The 15,093-nt window shown below is 34.0% G+C and overlaps 2 protein-coding genes across 3 annotated transcripts in view; both read right to left on the minus strand.

Annotated features, from left to right (window-relative positions):
- Positions 1–3,359, minus strand: part of LOC127790349 (rhomboid-like protein 15) — a 29,630-nt gene extending 26,271 nt beyond the window's left edge. The window contains exons 1-2 of one of the 2 annotated variants that reach the window (XM_052319815.1): positions 3,083–3,359; positions 2,089–2,254 (exon numbers count right to left, since the gene is read on the minus strand). In XM_052319815.1, the coding sequence (XP_052175775.1) occupies positions 2,089–2,254; positions 3,083–3,106 (190 nt within the window). In that variant the 5' untranslated portion in view covers positions 3,107–3,359. Of the gene's footprint in view, positions 1–2,088; positions 2,255–2,688; positions 3,048–3,082 lie in introns of those variants that run through there. The other variant, XM_052319814.1, reaches the window with a different exon arrangement.
- A 2,470-nt stretch (positions 3,360–5,829) lies between these two features.
- On the minus strand, positions 5,830–12,174 carry LOC127789582 (uncharacterized). Its single transcript, XM_052318515.1, has 5 exons — positions 11,789–12,174; positions 10,132–10,290; positions 6,884–6,965; positions 6,534–6,716; positions 5,830–6,080 (listed from the first exon to the last, which is right to left on the minus strand). Exons 1-4 carry the CDS (start codon positions 12,122–12,124, stop codon positions 6,538–6,540), a joined length of 756 nt encoding a protein of 251 aa, XP_052174475.1. The 5' UTR covers positions 12,125–12,174; the 3' UTR covers positions 5,830–6,080; positions 6,534–6,537.
- Between the last annotated feature and the right edge of the window lie 2,919 nt (positions 12,175–15,093).

Raw genomic sequence — 15,093 nt, forward strand, 5'->3', positions numbered from 1 at the left:
CGCTTTTAGCAAAGCTCCAAAATGCAAAAAAGTGCGCTTCAGAAATACACTTGAGTTTTTTTTTTTTTTTTTCAAACAATATAAATGGTTGGATTTATTTAAATTTTTGCAATAATGTGGCTCCTTCTATGGAATCCTTACTCAAAAAAAAAAAAGAAGCTATTACCAGATCTTAGAAAGATCTAAATAAATCATACACACATTTGTTTGAAAAAAAAAAAAAAGAAGACTCATCTGTATTTATCAAGCAAAAAATATTTGAAGGAAAGATGTAATTAGGTGTAAATATGGGGTTGCTAATTTATTCCTAATTGTTGTAAATGAGGGATTGTTGATTGATTGCAAATTAGGGATTGATTGATTGGGGATTGCCGTAAATTAGGAGTTGATTAATTGGGGATCACTATAAATTGTGTTAATGAAACAGAGTGGTTTTTTTTTTTTTTTTTTTTTGCAAACTTTTACAAAAAACAAAAGAAGACTCGACAAAATAAAAAAAATAAAAAATAAGCCTTAACATATTTAGATCATTTCAAAGGAGAGTTTGGACTAGTTTGTCTTCCAAATTCCATCAAGACCAGTAACTGAACAGATTGTATCCTTTTTTATGTTCTCCTATGTGTTTTTGCTAGTATAAATGAAAAACTTGTAAACTAGTATAAAATATAAATGAAAAAATTGCATCTCATCTTTTGTTAAATTTGCAACCCTTATTCTTATTTAGTTTTTTTTAATGATTGCTTTTTTAATAGTTTATATTTTTTATGCTTATAAAAGTTTATACTCCTTGTCTTATTTATATGCGATCACTTTGCTTAAGCATGCACTTCACTTTGTTCTTTGCGCTTAAGCTCCGTAGGCCTTCTGCGCTTAAGTGCTTTTCAAAACACTGCACAGGAGCTGCTGAATTGTATCCATCAGTATTTGGCTACATTTAGGACACACTAAAACTGAATGGTTCTCATCTCTAGAAAACGAACATCCAAAATCATCCACTGTAGATCATATCCGAACCAGAAAATACCTCATCTGTTGTTGCCTCACCAAAATGTTTCGGGCTATTGCTTGATAGAGGAGGATACAAATTGGCTATATCACTGTCTATTTTGAATGTTGTCACGGCTATGGCTATTTTTTGCATTTAATTTCAGTCTTTTTCTTGTTTACTCAATATGCATTGTTGTATCTCTTTTATTTGATTGTTGCATTTATATTCTAGCTGTCAGATTCTGTTAGGGGTAGAAAGCCACGTGTAAGGCTTTAGGAAAAGGACAAAATAGTTTGTTGCAACCGCTGGAGAGGAAAAGATCTGCTGCATCTACTCCCACACCAAGCGCCTATATGTATTCATCCCATTCCACGGGAGAATCTATGAAAAGATTGAATGCAGAAATTATTCTAATCCTCTCTATCTCTCTCTCGTCTCACTCAATTCTCTCTACTTTCTCTCTATCCTTCCTACCCAAATTCTTCCTGTTAGTTTCCCTTGAATCTCATCAAGTCAAGGGAAGCCCATTGTTTCTGTCTAGGACAGTGACAAATGTATTTAAGGCTTAGAAGTAAAACTTGGACTTTACATGGAACAAAGTTCAAAAACTATTCCTTTAAGTAAATCATGATCACTAGGACTCAAATGCTCTTGTTGGGCAGTTAACACATTGAAACAACTGCAAAGCATGATGACATCATGGTATTTGACTGATCTAGAAACTTTCTAAAGTCTCAAATACAAGGCAGCTAACATATGTTAAACAAAATAAGTCAACACTAGCCATTGTGTTTTTTGTTTTGTACCTAAAGAACTTCACAAGTCTTCTTTTATTTTAAGTATCTTCAACATCATAAAATTTTTTGACTAAATGAAAAACAAAATCAGTAAACATCACATGAGATAGAATCCAAAGAATATAGATTCATATTTTATAAGTGTGACTGGCATTCAATTTGTGAGTAATGGCCAAAGTAACTACAAGTTCAATTTGTTAAGAGCAAGAACTGTATTTATTACTGAATAAAAAATTTTAAGCTGAATTTGACAATAGATGTGGTAAAGAAAAGACAAAAATTTAATGCATTTGAGATATGTACCTTGAAATCGCGAAATAACAGCAGACGGCCAGAAGCATACTTCAGCAAAGGAATCATATCCAACCAAAAGACAAACCAAGTATATAATTCCACATACAATGACCACTGATGAAGTAAGGAATGGAATGCCTTCCCACCATTGGCCCAGCCTAGTAGACACTCCTGCCTATACAAATGGAGAAGATAATCAGTGGAAATGAAATTTTATCTCTTATATTGTTATGGCATAATCGTTTTAAATTCAAAAGACAGATTCCAATCCAAAGTTCATTACCACTATGCATTCAAAAGACTATAAGAATAGAGCCCCCACCCTCCCTCCTCCCCCCCTCTCTCTCTCTTCCCCTGCCCTCTTCTGAGCAGTGATTCAGCAACCATATATCATGTATGACGGAGATCATATATCTCATTCGTCTCCACTTCATGGGAAAGCTAAACTATAGTTGGAAAGTAACTGTACTACCTCCTGTGCATTAACTGTAACTACATTTTTCTGCAACTCTGGGCAAATAAGAAGAATGCAATCATATAACGAGTTAACAACCACTACGAAGTTCAAACAAACATACAAAGCCAGATCCATATGAAAATTTTCCTTACACTTAGTTTTGTATCACCATTATCCATCAAAGATCATCCTAACGTAAGAAGTAATAGCTTTGACATCAAACTCTTTACAATGACAAACGCACGCCAGTCAAGAACCCAGAACTCCACTCATCAGAAGTGAGAATCTAGGGTTTCTCCTTCCCTCGCAACTCTGAATCTCTTCAACCACTTTCACCAAAAAGAAACAGCGGGTCAAAAACCCACATCAAACTAAGTAAAACCCACTAGCGGAAGTTCGGATCTTCACAAATATGCAGTTCAAATTGGAGTTCAGATCAAGAACCCCAGTTCTTCTTGTTACATGTGCACACATATGAATACGCGAGTATAATTGCAGGCATTCGAAAACAATGCCAAATAATAAACAAATCTTTGAAGATGTTACCTCAGAAACTATATTGGGTCTCATTTTCCTCTGCGTTTACTTCCTTATTTGCTTGAAAGTTCGAACTTTTTTTGGACTTGGGTATCCTGGAAAATCTTGCAACACTTCTTTCTGGGTCTGTTCGAGACGGTTCTGGATCTTGAATTGGGTATCTGATCGAGCTTCCGGGTCCGTTAAATGACATTGTTTTCCAAGAAAAAAAACCCGATCTTATAATTATTGGCGTTAAAGGCCATGGGTTTGCGAAACCCGAATTCAGAACATTTCTTGCCGTTCGTCTTTCCAACTCCGCTTTTTTTCCTGTGCTATTATTTTACTAGATTGTTTTTCACTGTAACAATTAAAAAAAATTATTGTTGAATTTTAAAAAGAAGTAAAATAATTTTGATATTGATTGTTATAAATGTCTGATTAGTAATCAAGATATTGATAGAAGTATTTTTGCAGTTATTAATATTCCTATAAAGGTATTTTAAGATTAAATACTATTTTGAATTATAAATATTAAAAATTTTATAGTCCACTATAATTGTTATTTCAAGTTTAAACTAACGATGCAACAACATGGATTTAAGAGTAAAATTACTTATTTATCTACAATTACATTTCTAATGTATTTAAAATATTTATGACATAATACATTAACTTTGGGTAATGTTAAATTGTCTTTTAGGACAATAATTATTATCATTACCCATTAACTTAACATATAGTAATGTTACAAAGTATAAAATATAATTTATTTGTTATACAGATAGCTAAATAATCATCACCAATTAGTTAGTGATGTTCCTATTGTGGATGAAGCTATGGAGGATGGGCTTTGGGATTGGAATCCGTTGGCAAATGGAACAAAGAAAGAGCGAAGAGGAAGAAGGAAGAGGTTTTTGGTGTGGCTAGGTTACATTCTAGTAATCTTGGATATAATAATGGCAGCTAGTGACTTTGGTGAAGCAAATCCAAAGGCAATGGCAGTGAGAAGTAGCAATAAGTGACCCAAGCTCAAGCTAGGTCTGAAATCTGAAACTCGTTTGTGATTGTATTTCGTCATAGGTTCCTTATTCACTGAAAGGTGTCTGATAAGACGATGCCTAAAATTAACGCAATTGGTGAAGATAACGAGTTGTAGAAATAATCAGTCTGTTATCATAAAAGATTAAACACTCACTGAATTCCATGCTTTGCCGAAGGATTTGCTCTCTCTCTCTCTCTCTCTCTCTCTCTCTCTCTCTCAAAGGTTTTCAATTACTAGCTAGAACCTACCGCTGCTACGATGGGTTCCAATTGCAGGAGGATCCCACCGCCAATAGGTTGACTGGCAGCTTTTTGTTTTTTTTTTCTTTTGAATTGTTTAGACTAGGTTCTCTTTTATTTTTTAATTTTTAATTTTTAATTTTAAATTCATTTTTAATTTTTTATTTTGATAATTTATTTTTAAAAAATTAAAAAAATACTCTCTTTATCATTTTAAAAAATTATTTTTCAAAACATAAAATTAGAAAACACGTTATTTTTAAAATTTTAAAAATAAATTTTTAATAATATTTTATTTAATAAATTCAATTATTCAATAAATTAGAAATATTTAATGTTAATATATCATTAAAAAATATATACATTTTAAAATTAATAAATTTTATAATATTTTTTCTCATTACAATAATAAAATATAAATAAATAAATAAATAAATATATTTTGAGTTTAAAATTTATTTTACATAAAAACACTCAAAATAATTTTTTGTTATTTTGAATTTTCTCTATAAATTTTTTTTATTTTCAAAAATATATTTTTAAAAACAGTAAAGAGAATACGTTTTCATTATTTTAAAAAATTAAAAACTAAAAATAACTTAAATACAGCAAAGAGGACACAACCTTATATTTGTTTTTGATTAAATTTAACTTAATTAAAATTTAATCAACACTATTGATAATAAATGAGATGTTTGAATGAAATATATAAACCATAAATAACTTTCCAAGCTATTTATGCAAATAGTTCAAACACAAAGGAATCTAAGTCCTATTTAGCCTATAAAATATTATATATTATATTTATGATGCACCTACAAAATTGAAGACGCTGAGGGAGAAATAAATGGAATGCCTGAAATTCACTTTTAACAGCTTCCAAAATTCAATTCAGATTTTTGACCAGCAGAATAGAAATCAAATATCATTTCCATAAAATTATAATATAAAAAATAAAATTAATTATAAAATATAAAATTAATTTAACATCTATCAACTTAAATTTTTAAGTAAAATAGTGATCAGTAATTCAATGTAGCTTCAAAACAAGTAAAAAATATTAAATTCAAATCTCGCCGTTAACTCAATAATTAAATTAACATACATGTTTAAACTAATTATGTAATAAAACCTGACTACACCTTAATAGACAAATTAAGAGTAAAAAATAATAATATAAAAAATAAAACCAACACTCTAGCTACCGACTTTTAACTTCTTAAATGATAGTTACCAACTTCTTAAATGAGATATTACCTAAAACTTCATCATTGACAGGAAGAGAGCTTCAAACAACCTGTTCCGGTTTAAAAAAAAAATAAAAAAACTTTCTACCACCACTAAGCCACCACTTGTGTATGTGTAATGTATGTATTTGCCATTATGCAGTTAATATATTTTCAATTAGGTTTGATGGAATCACTTGCAGATGTATTTTGAATTATAATTGATGGAATCGCTTTTGAAGGCTGTGATGTCACAAATTGTCGCCCAAAACAAAAATATACGGTAAATAAAATTGTCACCCAAAAGAAAAATATCATTAAACTTAGCTTAACAGAGAAGAATAAAAGTTTGGCCTTTAAACGTCATTTGTTCCGCACGTCAACATCTCTCCATCAAATTCTGCTGGTCGTGGAGAGAGAAATTTACAGTGGCAAGGCTTCCGCCAGCTAAAGATTGGATCCGTAGGCCATATTCAACTTGTTTGGATGATCTTCAGCCAACCAATCTGTATTCAGGGCTTGATAATGACAGAAAAGGAGGAAAACAAAAATTTTAAAGAAAATAATTGTGAAACCCATAACAGTGGCATGGTTTAATGGCTAATCTGTGCTGAAACTAATGCCACTAACAGCAACTTCTAATATATACAAATATATATGAACCAAATGATGGAAGAAACTAAACGCACAAAGCATTAGAGGATGGTTAGAGTTGAAAAACCACCGAAAAGAAAAAAGACTTGACTTCCATCTTATCTCAAATTGACTTGATATAAAAAAAGCCACAAAGATCCCCAGTTTGCCCGGGCAAGGGAGGATCATATTTGTAATTTTGTACATTTTTTTTTTTTGCAAAGAGGCTGTCAGTTGTCTCCACTCCACAACTCAAATTGAGTTGTTTTATGCTGAAAAGAAGTTGGAATGTGTATTGCGAACCAGAACAAAAAATTGCAAGGAATGTGCCAACTTACATGATTAAGATCTAGCAGGAACCCAAGACATCTCCGGGTCCTGCTTCCAACCTCCTAATCTCATCCCAGGATCATAGTTTGTGAACAGGTGAAACTCATTGCCCAGTTTGCTTGAATGCTGAGGCTGAAAGCCACATGGATGCAGGCCAAGGAGCTCGGCTGCTCTATGCTTCTGTACTGCCCCTAAGGATGTAAATAATAAGATCTAATAAAATTGCTATTCTAAATGTTGTAAGCAGTCATTATTTTTCAAGTATCCGTTTATATAATTTATACATGCCACTTGAAATAGATGAAAACTACACGACGAAAGGGCCTCAAAGTTCTCATGGGAGGGAAAAAATGCATACCTGTGAGTAGAAGCAAGAAAGATTTCCCTGGGTGTTTGAGAAAAGAAATTGTTTGAGTAACCTTTTCCAAGCACTCCTTGCTCTGCCACCAAGAAAATCAGTTCAATGAAATCATCTCTGAACTTAGCAACATGATGTCATCTACTATTTGCAGCTGAAAAAGTTAAGAAAATGAGATGCCATTTAATGTCTGAAATAAGGCAATGCAATACACAGTTTATGATTACATGCAGTCATATAAAAATTAATTTTGAGCAGGTGGATCATGGTGACCTATAAAACCATAATGTAAGTGTAGCAAGAAATTTGATGTTCAAAGAGAAGTGACCAATCAGAAAAAAAAATAAAGCCAAAACATAGCCAGGATAGTGATAATAAAAATTTCGTTCTTAGAGCTTAAATATTTGAACATTTACTTGATTCAGGATAAAGATTTTTTTTAATTATATTGTATTTAGTTCTTTCTTAATTTTGTTCACTAGTTGGATAACTTTTCTGGGGATTTCAATACCTGATAGCATAAGAAATTCTACAGATCAGGGAAGTAGAGTATTGATCGATAATATTGGTGATTCCTTGCCCCTGATTTCCCTCCTTCCTCTACCTTTCATCTTTGTTTCTCTTCTTGTTTTCTTTTCCCCTTCTGTTTTTATCCTTCTACCTCTTTCACTGAACTGATCCATTTTGCTCGTTTCCTCTACTGATCCGTCTTCTCCTCTCCTTCCTCCAATTTCTCTCTCCAAGCTTTTGCTTCTCAGTTACTATTCTCTCCTCATCTCTTTTGTTTCCATAATACCAATCAAAATTTCCCATCAAACTAGTTGACCAAAAAAGAGGGTGCCTATCAACACACTTAGATACATGGTCCATGGGTCAATTAATGTAGCTAACCACCTTTTACCGGACCAGGTCCATGTATCTAAGGGTCTTGGCTGGCCATCATGGAACTTATTCCTAGTTCATCAACACACTTAGATACATGGTCCATGGATCAATTTATGTAGCTAACCACCTCTTACTGGCCCAGGTCCATGCATCTAAGGGTCTTGGCTGGCCATCATGGAACTTATTCCTAGTTCATCAATCTCATGAGTCCATGCACAATAAAATCCTGGACTATCACATCATAAACAGGCTACATTAGGGTGAACCAGAACTGAAACAATTACAAAAGGTGTTACTAGGACAGGCTCAAACTTAATATTCAATCCATCTCACTATTCTAGCAAAACTTCAATATTTTTGAATGAATATATAAAAGAAAGGTAGATGATACCAAATAACCTCCTAACACCCAAACTGGATTGAAAAAAGGTTTTCAAATGGCTTCTAAAACAGATTAAGCTCTGGTCAGAGGATCCTCTTTTGGCCCTCAAGTAACTAATACTTGAAGGCAGAGTATTTTACAATTAGCAGGGGACAACTAAAAACTCATTTCCATCTCCCAGAAAATATATATATATATATATATTATTGTTGAGGTGTGATTCCCAACAAGTCCAAGGCAATGATGTGTTTGGTCGGGTAAGTTATCTATCATAGGCCTTGGCCCAGGATTGATAGTTTTGTTCAGAGGTCCAATCCAACAAATAGGTGACCTAACAAGAAGATGGCCCAAGCACATTTACTTTGTGTTTGAGGAAAGCTGGGCTTGGCCCAGCTGCTCAAACCAAGGACCAAGCCCATTTGTCTAAAGCCCACAATACCTTATCTCAAAGCCCACATATATATATATCCTTAGTTTGACCTAGCTTCTCCATTTATGTTCTCTGGCCGATTCCAACACAGGTAAGGTTCTCTTCCCTTATCTTATCTCAACCTATCGGATAACCCTATGGTTATCCTCATCCTTGGAGAGACCTACCTGGTTCTTAGGAAGTTATCAATATATCGGGGAGATAGGGGACGCCAAGAGGGATGCGATGAAAGCGAGAAGAGAGAGAGAGAGCCGAGAGTGAAAAAGAGAGTTCTCCTTGGTGGGGTTTACTTTGTCCTTGTGTGGGTGTGCTATTCTCAGTTGTGGGTTTAGTGATTGAGGCTGTTTTGGGTGTTGATTGAATGCGGTTCTTGGGCTATGCTTGGAACCGATTCTAGGGTACCTTCAGTGGGTGTCGGACCAATCAAAGCTGAGCCTTGCAAATCCACCTTCTTCTTCTCCATTGCTGAGCATCAACAAGGAGTGTGTTGTTTCTTTTGCTTCAGCTTGCTGTTCTTATTTTTCCAGCTTCTGTTCTTTGGTTTTTACTTACTGTTTTTGCTATTTCTTCACCCTAACGATTAGATCTTGTGGTTGCTTTGCGAGGTATTATCTCAACAATTATTAACTTCCTTCTTTGCATAGTAACATAGTTTACTATGTTCTCTACAAATATCATACCAAAAAAAAAATAGTTTAAAAGATCTGATAGCGAAGATCAAAGCAACATTTCTTGACCAATTGTCACATAGATAAGAAATTAAAGAAAACAGCATATCAGATAACACACTTGAATGAATTAAGACCTTTAACAACTTTAAGACAAGATTTCAGTAGTCATAACTTTAATAAACCTAAACCAACACTGACCCTTAAAAATGAAAAAAAAATAAATAAAGGAGTGGTAAAACTTATTATGTGAAACAAATGCATGAGATAGTAGCATATGATCTAAATAGACAAAAAAATAACCAAAAATCTGATGAGAGACAGAAAAACTATATTGAAAAAGTTTCTTTTCCAAATTCCAATTATAAGAGGAAAATGGAAGGAAAACACAAATCTGGAAGATGGACAATGTTAATACTAAGCACATGTTTTATTAATTAAAGAATATATTAGAAAACCACTGAATATAAAGTCTTGCCCTCTCAGTACAAACAGATGTCTCTGTTCACACAAATAAAGAGACATTCTTAGATTGCTAGCAGTTAATGAATGTTATAAGCATATGAAGGACTAGGTTCCTCATATAAAACACAGGTAGTCACATACAGGAAGGAAGGGAGATTAATTTTCCATAGAATGTTTCTGCCTGCTTGTAAATAATTATAATAAGAGTATAAAGGAAATAAAGAAAGGCAACCCATGAATAAGGAAAATGATCTGACAAGCTTTATTTCCCAAATTACTTTTGAACAAGAAAATGGTGTTTAACATAAGCTAGATGAGAAGGGAAAGAACCTCTATCAAGTATCAAACACCTAGAAATACAGATCAAGTTCTCACTTATCACAAGGTAACTTAACCAGAAAAAAAAAAAAAATCTCACCAGGTAAGGAGGATCAGCAACAACAATCTGATATGCATGCTTCAATGATGAAGGAAGCTCTTCTGGTTGATTGTAGTCATAAAATGTGAACTCACTACCATATTGCTCAAAACGTCGGTCATATTCAAGAAGTTGCAAGGGTACATTAGGATTGAATTTCTGAAATTCAGATGAGAAGCAAAAAGATAGTTAACAGTTGCTGAGAGGCAGAAAAAGGATGTTGTAACATTGTATGATAAGTGAATCAGTTTGGATAAATGGAGGGATGATACTACTACCATACATTGGAACATATATCCAAACTATGCATTGACAACTCCTTTACCACCTTGAAAAGTCCATAGACATTTTATACTTCATCAGCAGATGCATTCAAAAATTTTGAGCAAGGAAGCTATCTTTTAATAGAAAAATTAATTATATATGGAGACTCGTCACGTAGAGAAACTTCATTTTCTCTTTGGCTCTCATATTATTTATACCATATTGCCCTTGCACCCTAGCCCTAATCCCACCACAAATTAAGCATATGAAAGAAACTATGGTCAAAAACCTTCATGGGAACATAATTTCAGAACTGTACAGGACCATCCCTATAATAAAGCAAGCTCAGTTACCAGCACATAAAAGAAGCAAGATGTCAGAATCTGATTCTGACAAGGGGGAATTCTCCCTTAATCAATGGAGAATTGAGAATTATCGAAGAGAAGAGAAGAAATAGAAAGGGAAGAACTGAGAGAATAGAGAGAGGGAGAGAGAGAGAACAAGAGAGAGGCGGGAATGATTCAATTGTATTCACCAATGCCTCAATTAGCTGAGGGATTCAGCTTATATAGCAATCCTGAAAGGATTGGTGCCCAAAATTCAAATCATACACCTTCTACACACTAGTACATAACTGTCTCTTTTTTCCCTTATTACAATAGGGCCCCTTGATTCAATCCATATTACCCCTTATAATTCAAACACTTGGAATAAATTAATTTTGCTCTTTTGAGTAATATACCATTGCCACATAGTTATGCTTTCTCATTCCTAAGGATCTGATCTACTTCTATCAGTGAAAGTTTGAACTGGTGCACATTCGGAGTTTTTTTTTTTAACAACAGCGCACATTCCCAGTAAAAGGGCTCATTATTCTATAAACTAAATATTTTCTTTTAAGATTTTATAATCATGACAAATCTAATTGAACAAAACTTCAAAATCTTATTTTAAACAAGAATCAAGCTTCTATTTGGGATGCTTCTTTCAAGAAAGCTCGAAGTGAAAAATTTACACTTAGTTCAGCCGTCAATCTTCAATATCCTATTTTGTTCATTATATTAAGTAGTTTAATTTCAATTTATGAATGTATGTACATATGAAATATATGTGTTTTACATACAGTGTATATATATCGTGCTAGCCCCTTGAAACTTTTCTAGGTCATGCCACGAATGCTGGAAAAGAAAAGCGTGCGGGTATCTTAGTCGGACATTACTTTTTTCCTGCAGTTCGTATCGTTGTGCTAATCCATAAGACAATTGCTTTAACCACCAAACGAATAGTTATAAATCATAGAAGACAGTAACAATCAGAGTATAAAAATACATCAATAAGAAACCGATGCACAGACAAAATTTAATAATCAGAAAAGCGATAGCAATGGATCTACCTTGAGATATGCATATAAGGTAGGGCAAGCGATGCAAGCGACAGAAGGAGACCGGAGGGACTCGCAGAGAGTGAGAAGTTCATTGGCGACTGTCTCAGCAGTTTCCTGGTCGTACCAGAACTGGCTCAGCCTCCAGTCCTCCGACACCAGCTCCACCTTCTCCTCATGAGCCGGAGCTCCGGAACCGATGGCGGCGCTGTCGTCGGTGCCGAGCGCCCGGTTTTGCTCGGCCAGAAACTCCTTGAGAGCTTCGAGAGCGTGAGCGCTCAGAGTTGGAATGCCTTCGTCGTCGTCTTCGGCCAGTGGCCTCGCTCCGTCGTCCCTCGCTACGTCCATTTGCAGGGTTGCGCCTAAAGCATTGATGCCCAACAGATGATGCAACACACGAGGGGAAAGTATAGGACATCCACACCACAGTCGCTGCAAATTCCAGTATTGCCCTCCTACTCGCATCAAATTCCTTCCCTATACCTTAGGGTGTGGAGAATGAAAAACGAGGTGGAATTCAATTATATGGAATTTTATTCACCCTACTCTTCTAGGAATTCTAATTTTTTGATTTCAAGAAAAATTTTATTTTTTGAACTAAAATGAAATTTGAATTCTGTGAAAAAAAAAAATTGTTTGATAGAATTTCTTGAAATTTGAGTGAAAAATGAATCACATCCTCATTTTTCATGTCTGCGTTTGATAGGAGGCTAGAAAGTAGGGGTGGAATTCTAATTCTATGGAATTTCAATTCTCACCCCACCCACTAGGAATTCCAATTCTTTGATTTCAAGAAAAATCTTTACTTTTTGAATTAAAATGAATTCGAATTCATGAAAAATAAAAGCCGTTTGATGAAATTTCCTAGAATTTGGATAAAAAATAAATTTCATCCTCATTTTCCACCTCTATCAAACGGATTCTTAGTTCTTATTATTATTATTACCACAGTCGTTGCAAATTCCAGTATTGCCCTCCTACTCGCATCAAATTCCTTCCCTATACCTCAGTTCTTATTATTATTATTATTATTATTATTGTACTTGCATTTTTTTAATTTTATCTTAAAAAAAGTGTTATTAATTTTCTATTTTACTAAATTAAGCAAACACCAAATTTGGTGTTTGAATTCCTAACTTTTTTAAAAACACCATTTCTTTAAAATAGTTAGAAAAATAAAACATATAATGAATTTATGAATTCCAAATCTCAATAAACTTGAAAACAGCCTCACTCTAAATCTTAAATACTAAAGAAAAACATATTGTAATATTGTTGTATAAGTCAGACCTTAGTGAAAATAATTCTCACTAAAGTTAAGACTTAAACTTATGTCCTAAGAATTATTAGAATATTGTTAAAAGGAAATTCAATATTTGTTAGATAAAAACTAATTCAAAAGTCCAAACCACCATGGTCTTGTTCAGTTTTCTATTTTTACAAAAAAAAAAAAAAAAATGCTGAAATAGACCATGGTGCCCCCTAGACTTTTCATAAATTACAAACCTTTAAATAAAAAATTAAAATGGATTAAGTATCCAAATCCTAATTAAACAAGATTTGTTTAAAAAAATGTATAAAACATAAATATTTTCTAAATTAGACATGAAATTTGACTTTTGACAATTTAAATTACTAAATCAGATCATTATAAAACTGTATTTATTGTACCCTTTGATCTTAAAAATAAACGGTCGGTCCCAAATGCCAAGATTCACTCAATCAAGCCACAGATCCATCCCAATAGTACAAGAAACCAAATATTTTCATCCCTTTGTTAATCACTCAACCTCCCTTAAATCATGAATTTTTTTAGAAAAATCCATTAGTATTAGCATATTGTGTTTGCAATGCTAAGAAGACCTTTTGTCTAGAAGATACACTAATTTGTTTATCTTATTGACAGACTAATTTTATTAATTAGTCTGTCAATAAGATTCACTCAATCAATCAAGCCAATGCCAAGATTCACTCAATCAAGCCACAGTTTTATTAATTCATTATCTTATTGACAGACTAATTTGTTCAATGGCCTTTCACCCTTAATTAGTTTTGCAGCTATAGTCCATGTTCCTTGGATCATGATGTATGAATATGGCCACCATGAGAGCACTTTCAACCTCGTGGCGGGAATATATCACTATAATAAATTTTGGATTAAGAAGTATTTAAAAGTGAATAGATAGTTTATTGGGGCATTTTAACTATTAGGACACTAATAATAATGTCACGTGTAATTGTATCCCAAAAAAATATTGAGGCACTTATAAATAACTTAAAAATAACTATAATTCTAAGTTTATTGTGACACTTAAAAATGTCTTAAAAATCACTATAAATTTATTTTTCACATCCCCCAAGGCCTTTTCTTAATTAACTCCAACTTATCTCTCCTCTCAGCTTGAACCCTAAACATTTCATTTTCTTGCACACACGTGACCACCTAATTTACATATCATCTTATTATTATATGTGTTTATATTAATTTTATAGTATATATGTCTAAGTTTCATTAAAATTATTCTATTAAGGCACTTAAGATTTATCTATTAGGACATTTTATCAAAATGTCTTGTTAGAATTATTTTAATAGGACATTTCAAAAATTCTACCATATTAAATTTGTCTATTATGGCACTTCATTGTCGTGCCTCGTTAGAATTATTTTATAGGAGTACTTTTTTGAATTGTGCCTTAAAATAGTATTTTATTATATGACAATTTGTAACATCCCGTTCGAGCGATAGGAAGATCCGGAACAACTTACCCTGATGGGCCTACACGAACTTCCCAGGGGGGTCACCCATCCCTGGATTACCCCAGGTCAAGCATGCTTAACTTGGGAGTTCTTTGCCAACATTCAGCCCAAAAGGTATCCAGCTGGTGTTGTTTCCTTTCTTACACTATCCTCGATATATACTAACTTCTCTGGGCTCTCGGGGTATTACATTCTCCCCCCCTTAAGCACATGACGTCCCCGTCATGCGACCTTACAACTGGTCCCAGATCTCTCCCCCCTTGCATGGCCGATGTGGGATTCGCCTAAGGTGCCTACACGCACCCCCCATAGGGGCCTCATGCCTCCCTCGGGACTCAGCCTCCTCGCTGAGGTTTGCCCCACCACCGTGCTCAGAGGCTCGGGAGTCAGCTCTGATACCATTTGTAACATCCCGTTCGAGCGATAGGAAGATCCGGAACAACTTACCCTGATGGGCCTACACGAACTTCCCAGGGAGGTCACTCATCCCTGGATTACCCCAGGTCAAGCACGCTTAACTTGGGAGTTCTTTGCTAACATTCAGCCCAAAAGGTATCCA

Source organism: Diospyros lotus, chromosome 14 (assembly GCF_014633365.1).
Source record: "Diospyros lotus cultivar Yz01 chromosome 14, ASM1463336v1, whole genome shotgun sequence".
Lineage (NCBI taxonomy): Eukaryota > Viridiplantae > Streptophyta > Magnoliopsida > Ericales > Ebenaceae > Diospyros > Diospyros lotus.

Coding starts and splice junctions, on each gene's coding strand:
- LOC127789582 (XM_052318515.1), bottom strand. CDS start 12,124: ATGGACGTAGCGAGGGACGACGGAGCGAGGCCACTGGCCGAAGACGAC. Junction 6,966..10,131: donor TTGCTGATCCTCCTTACCTG/GTGAGATTTTTT, acceptor TCTTGGTGGCAG/AGCAAGGAGTGCTTGGAAAA. Junction 6,717..6,883: donor TTTCTTGCTTCTACTCACAG/GTATGCATTTTT, acceptor TTACATCCTTAG/GGGCAGTACAGAAGCATAGA.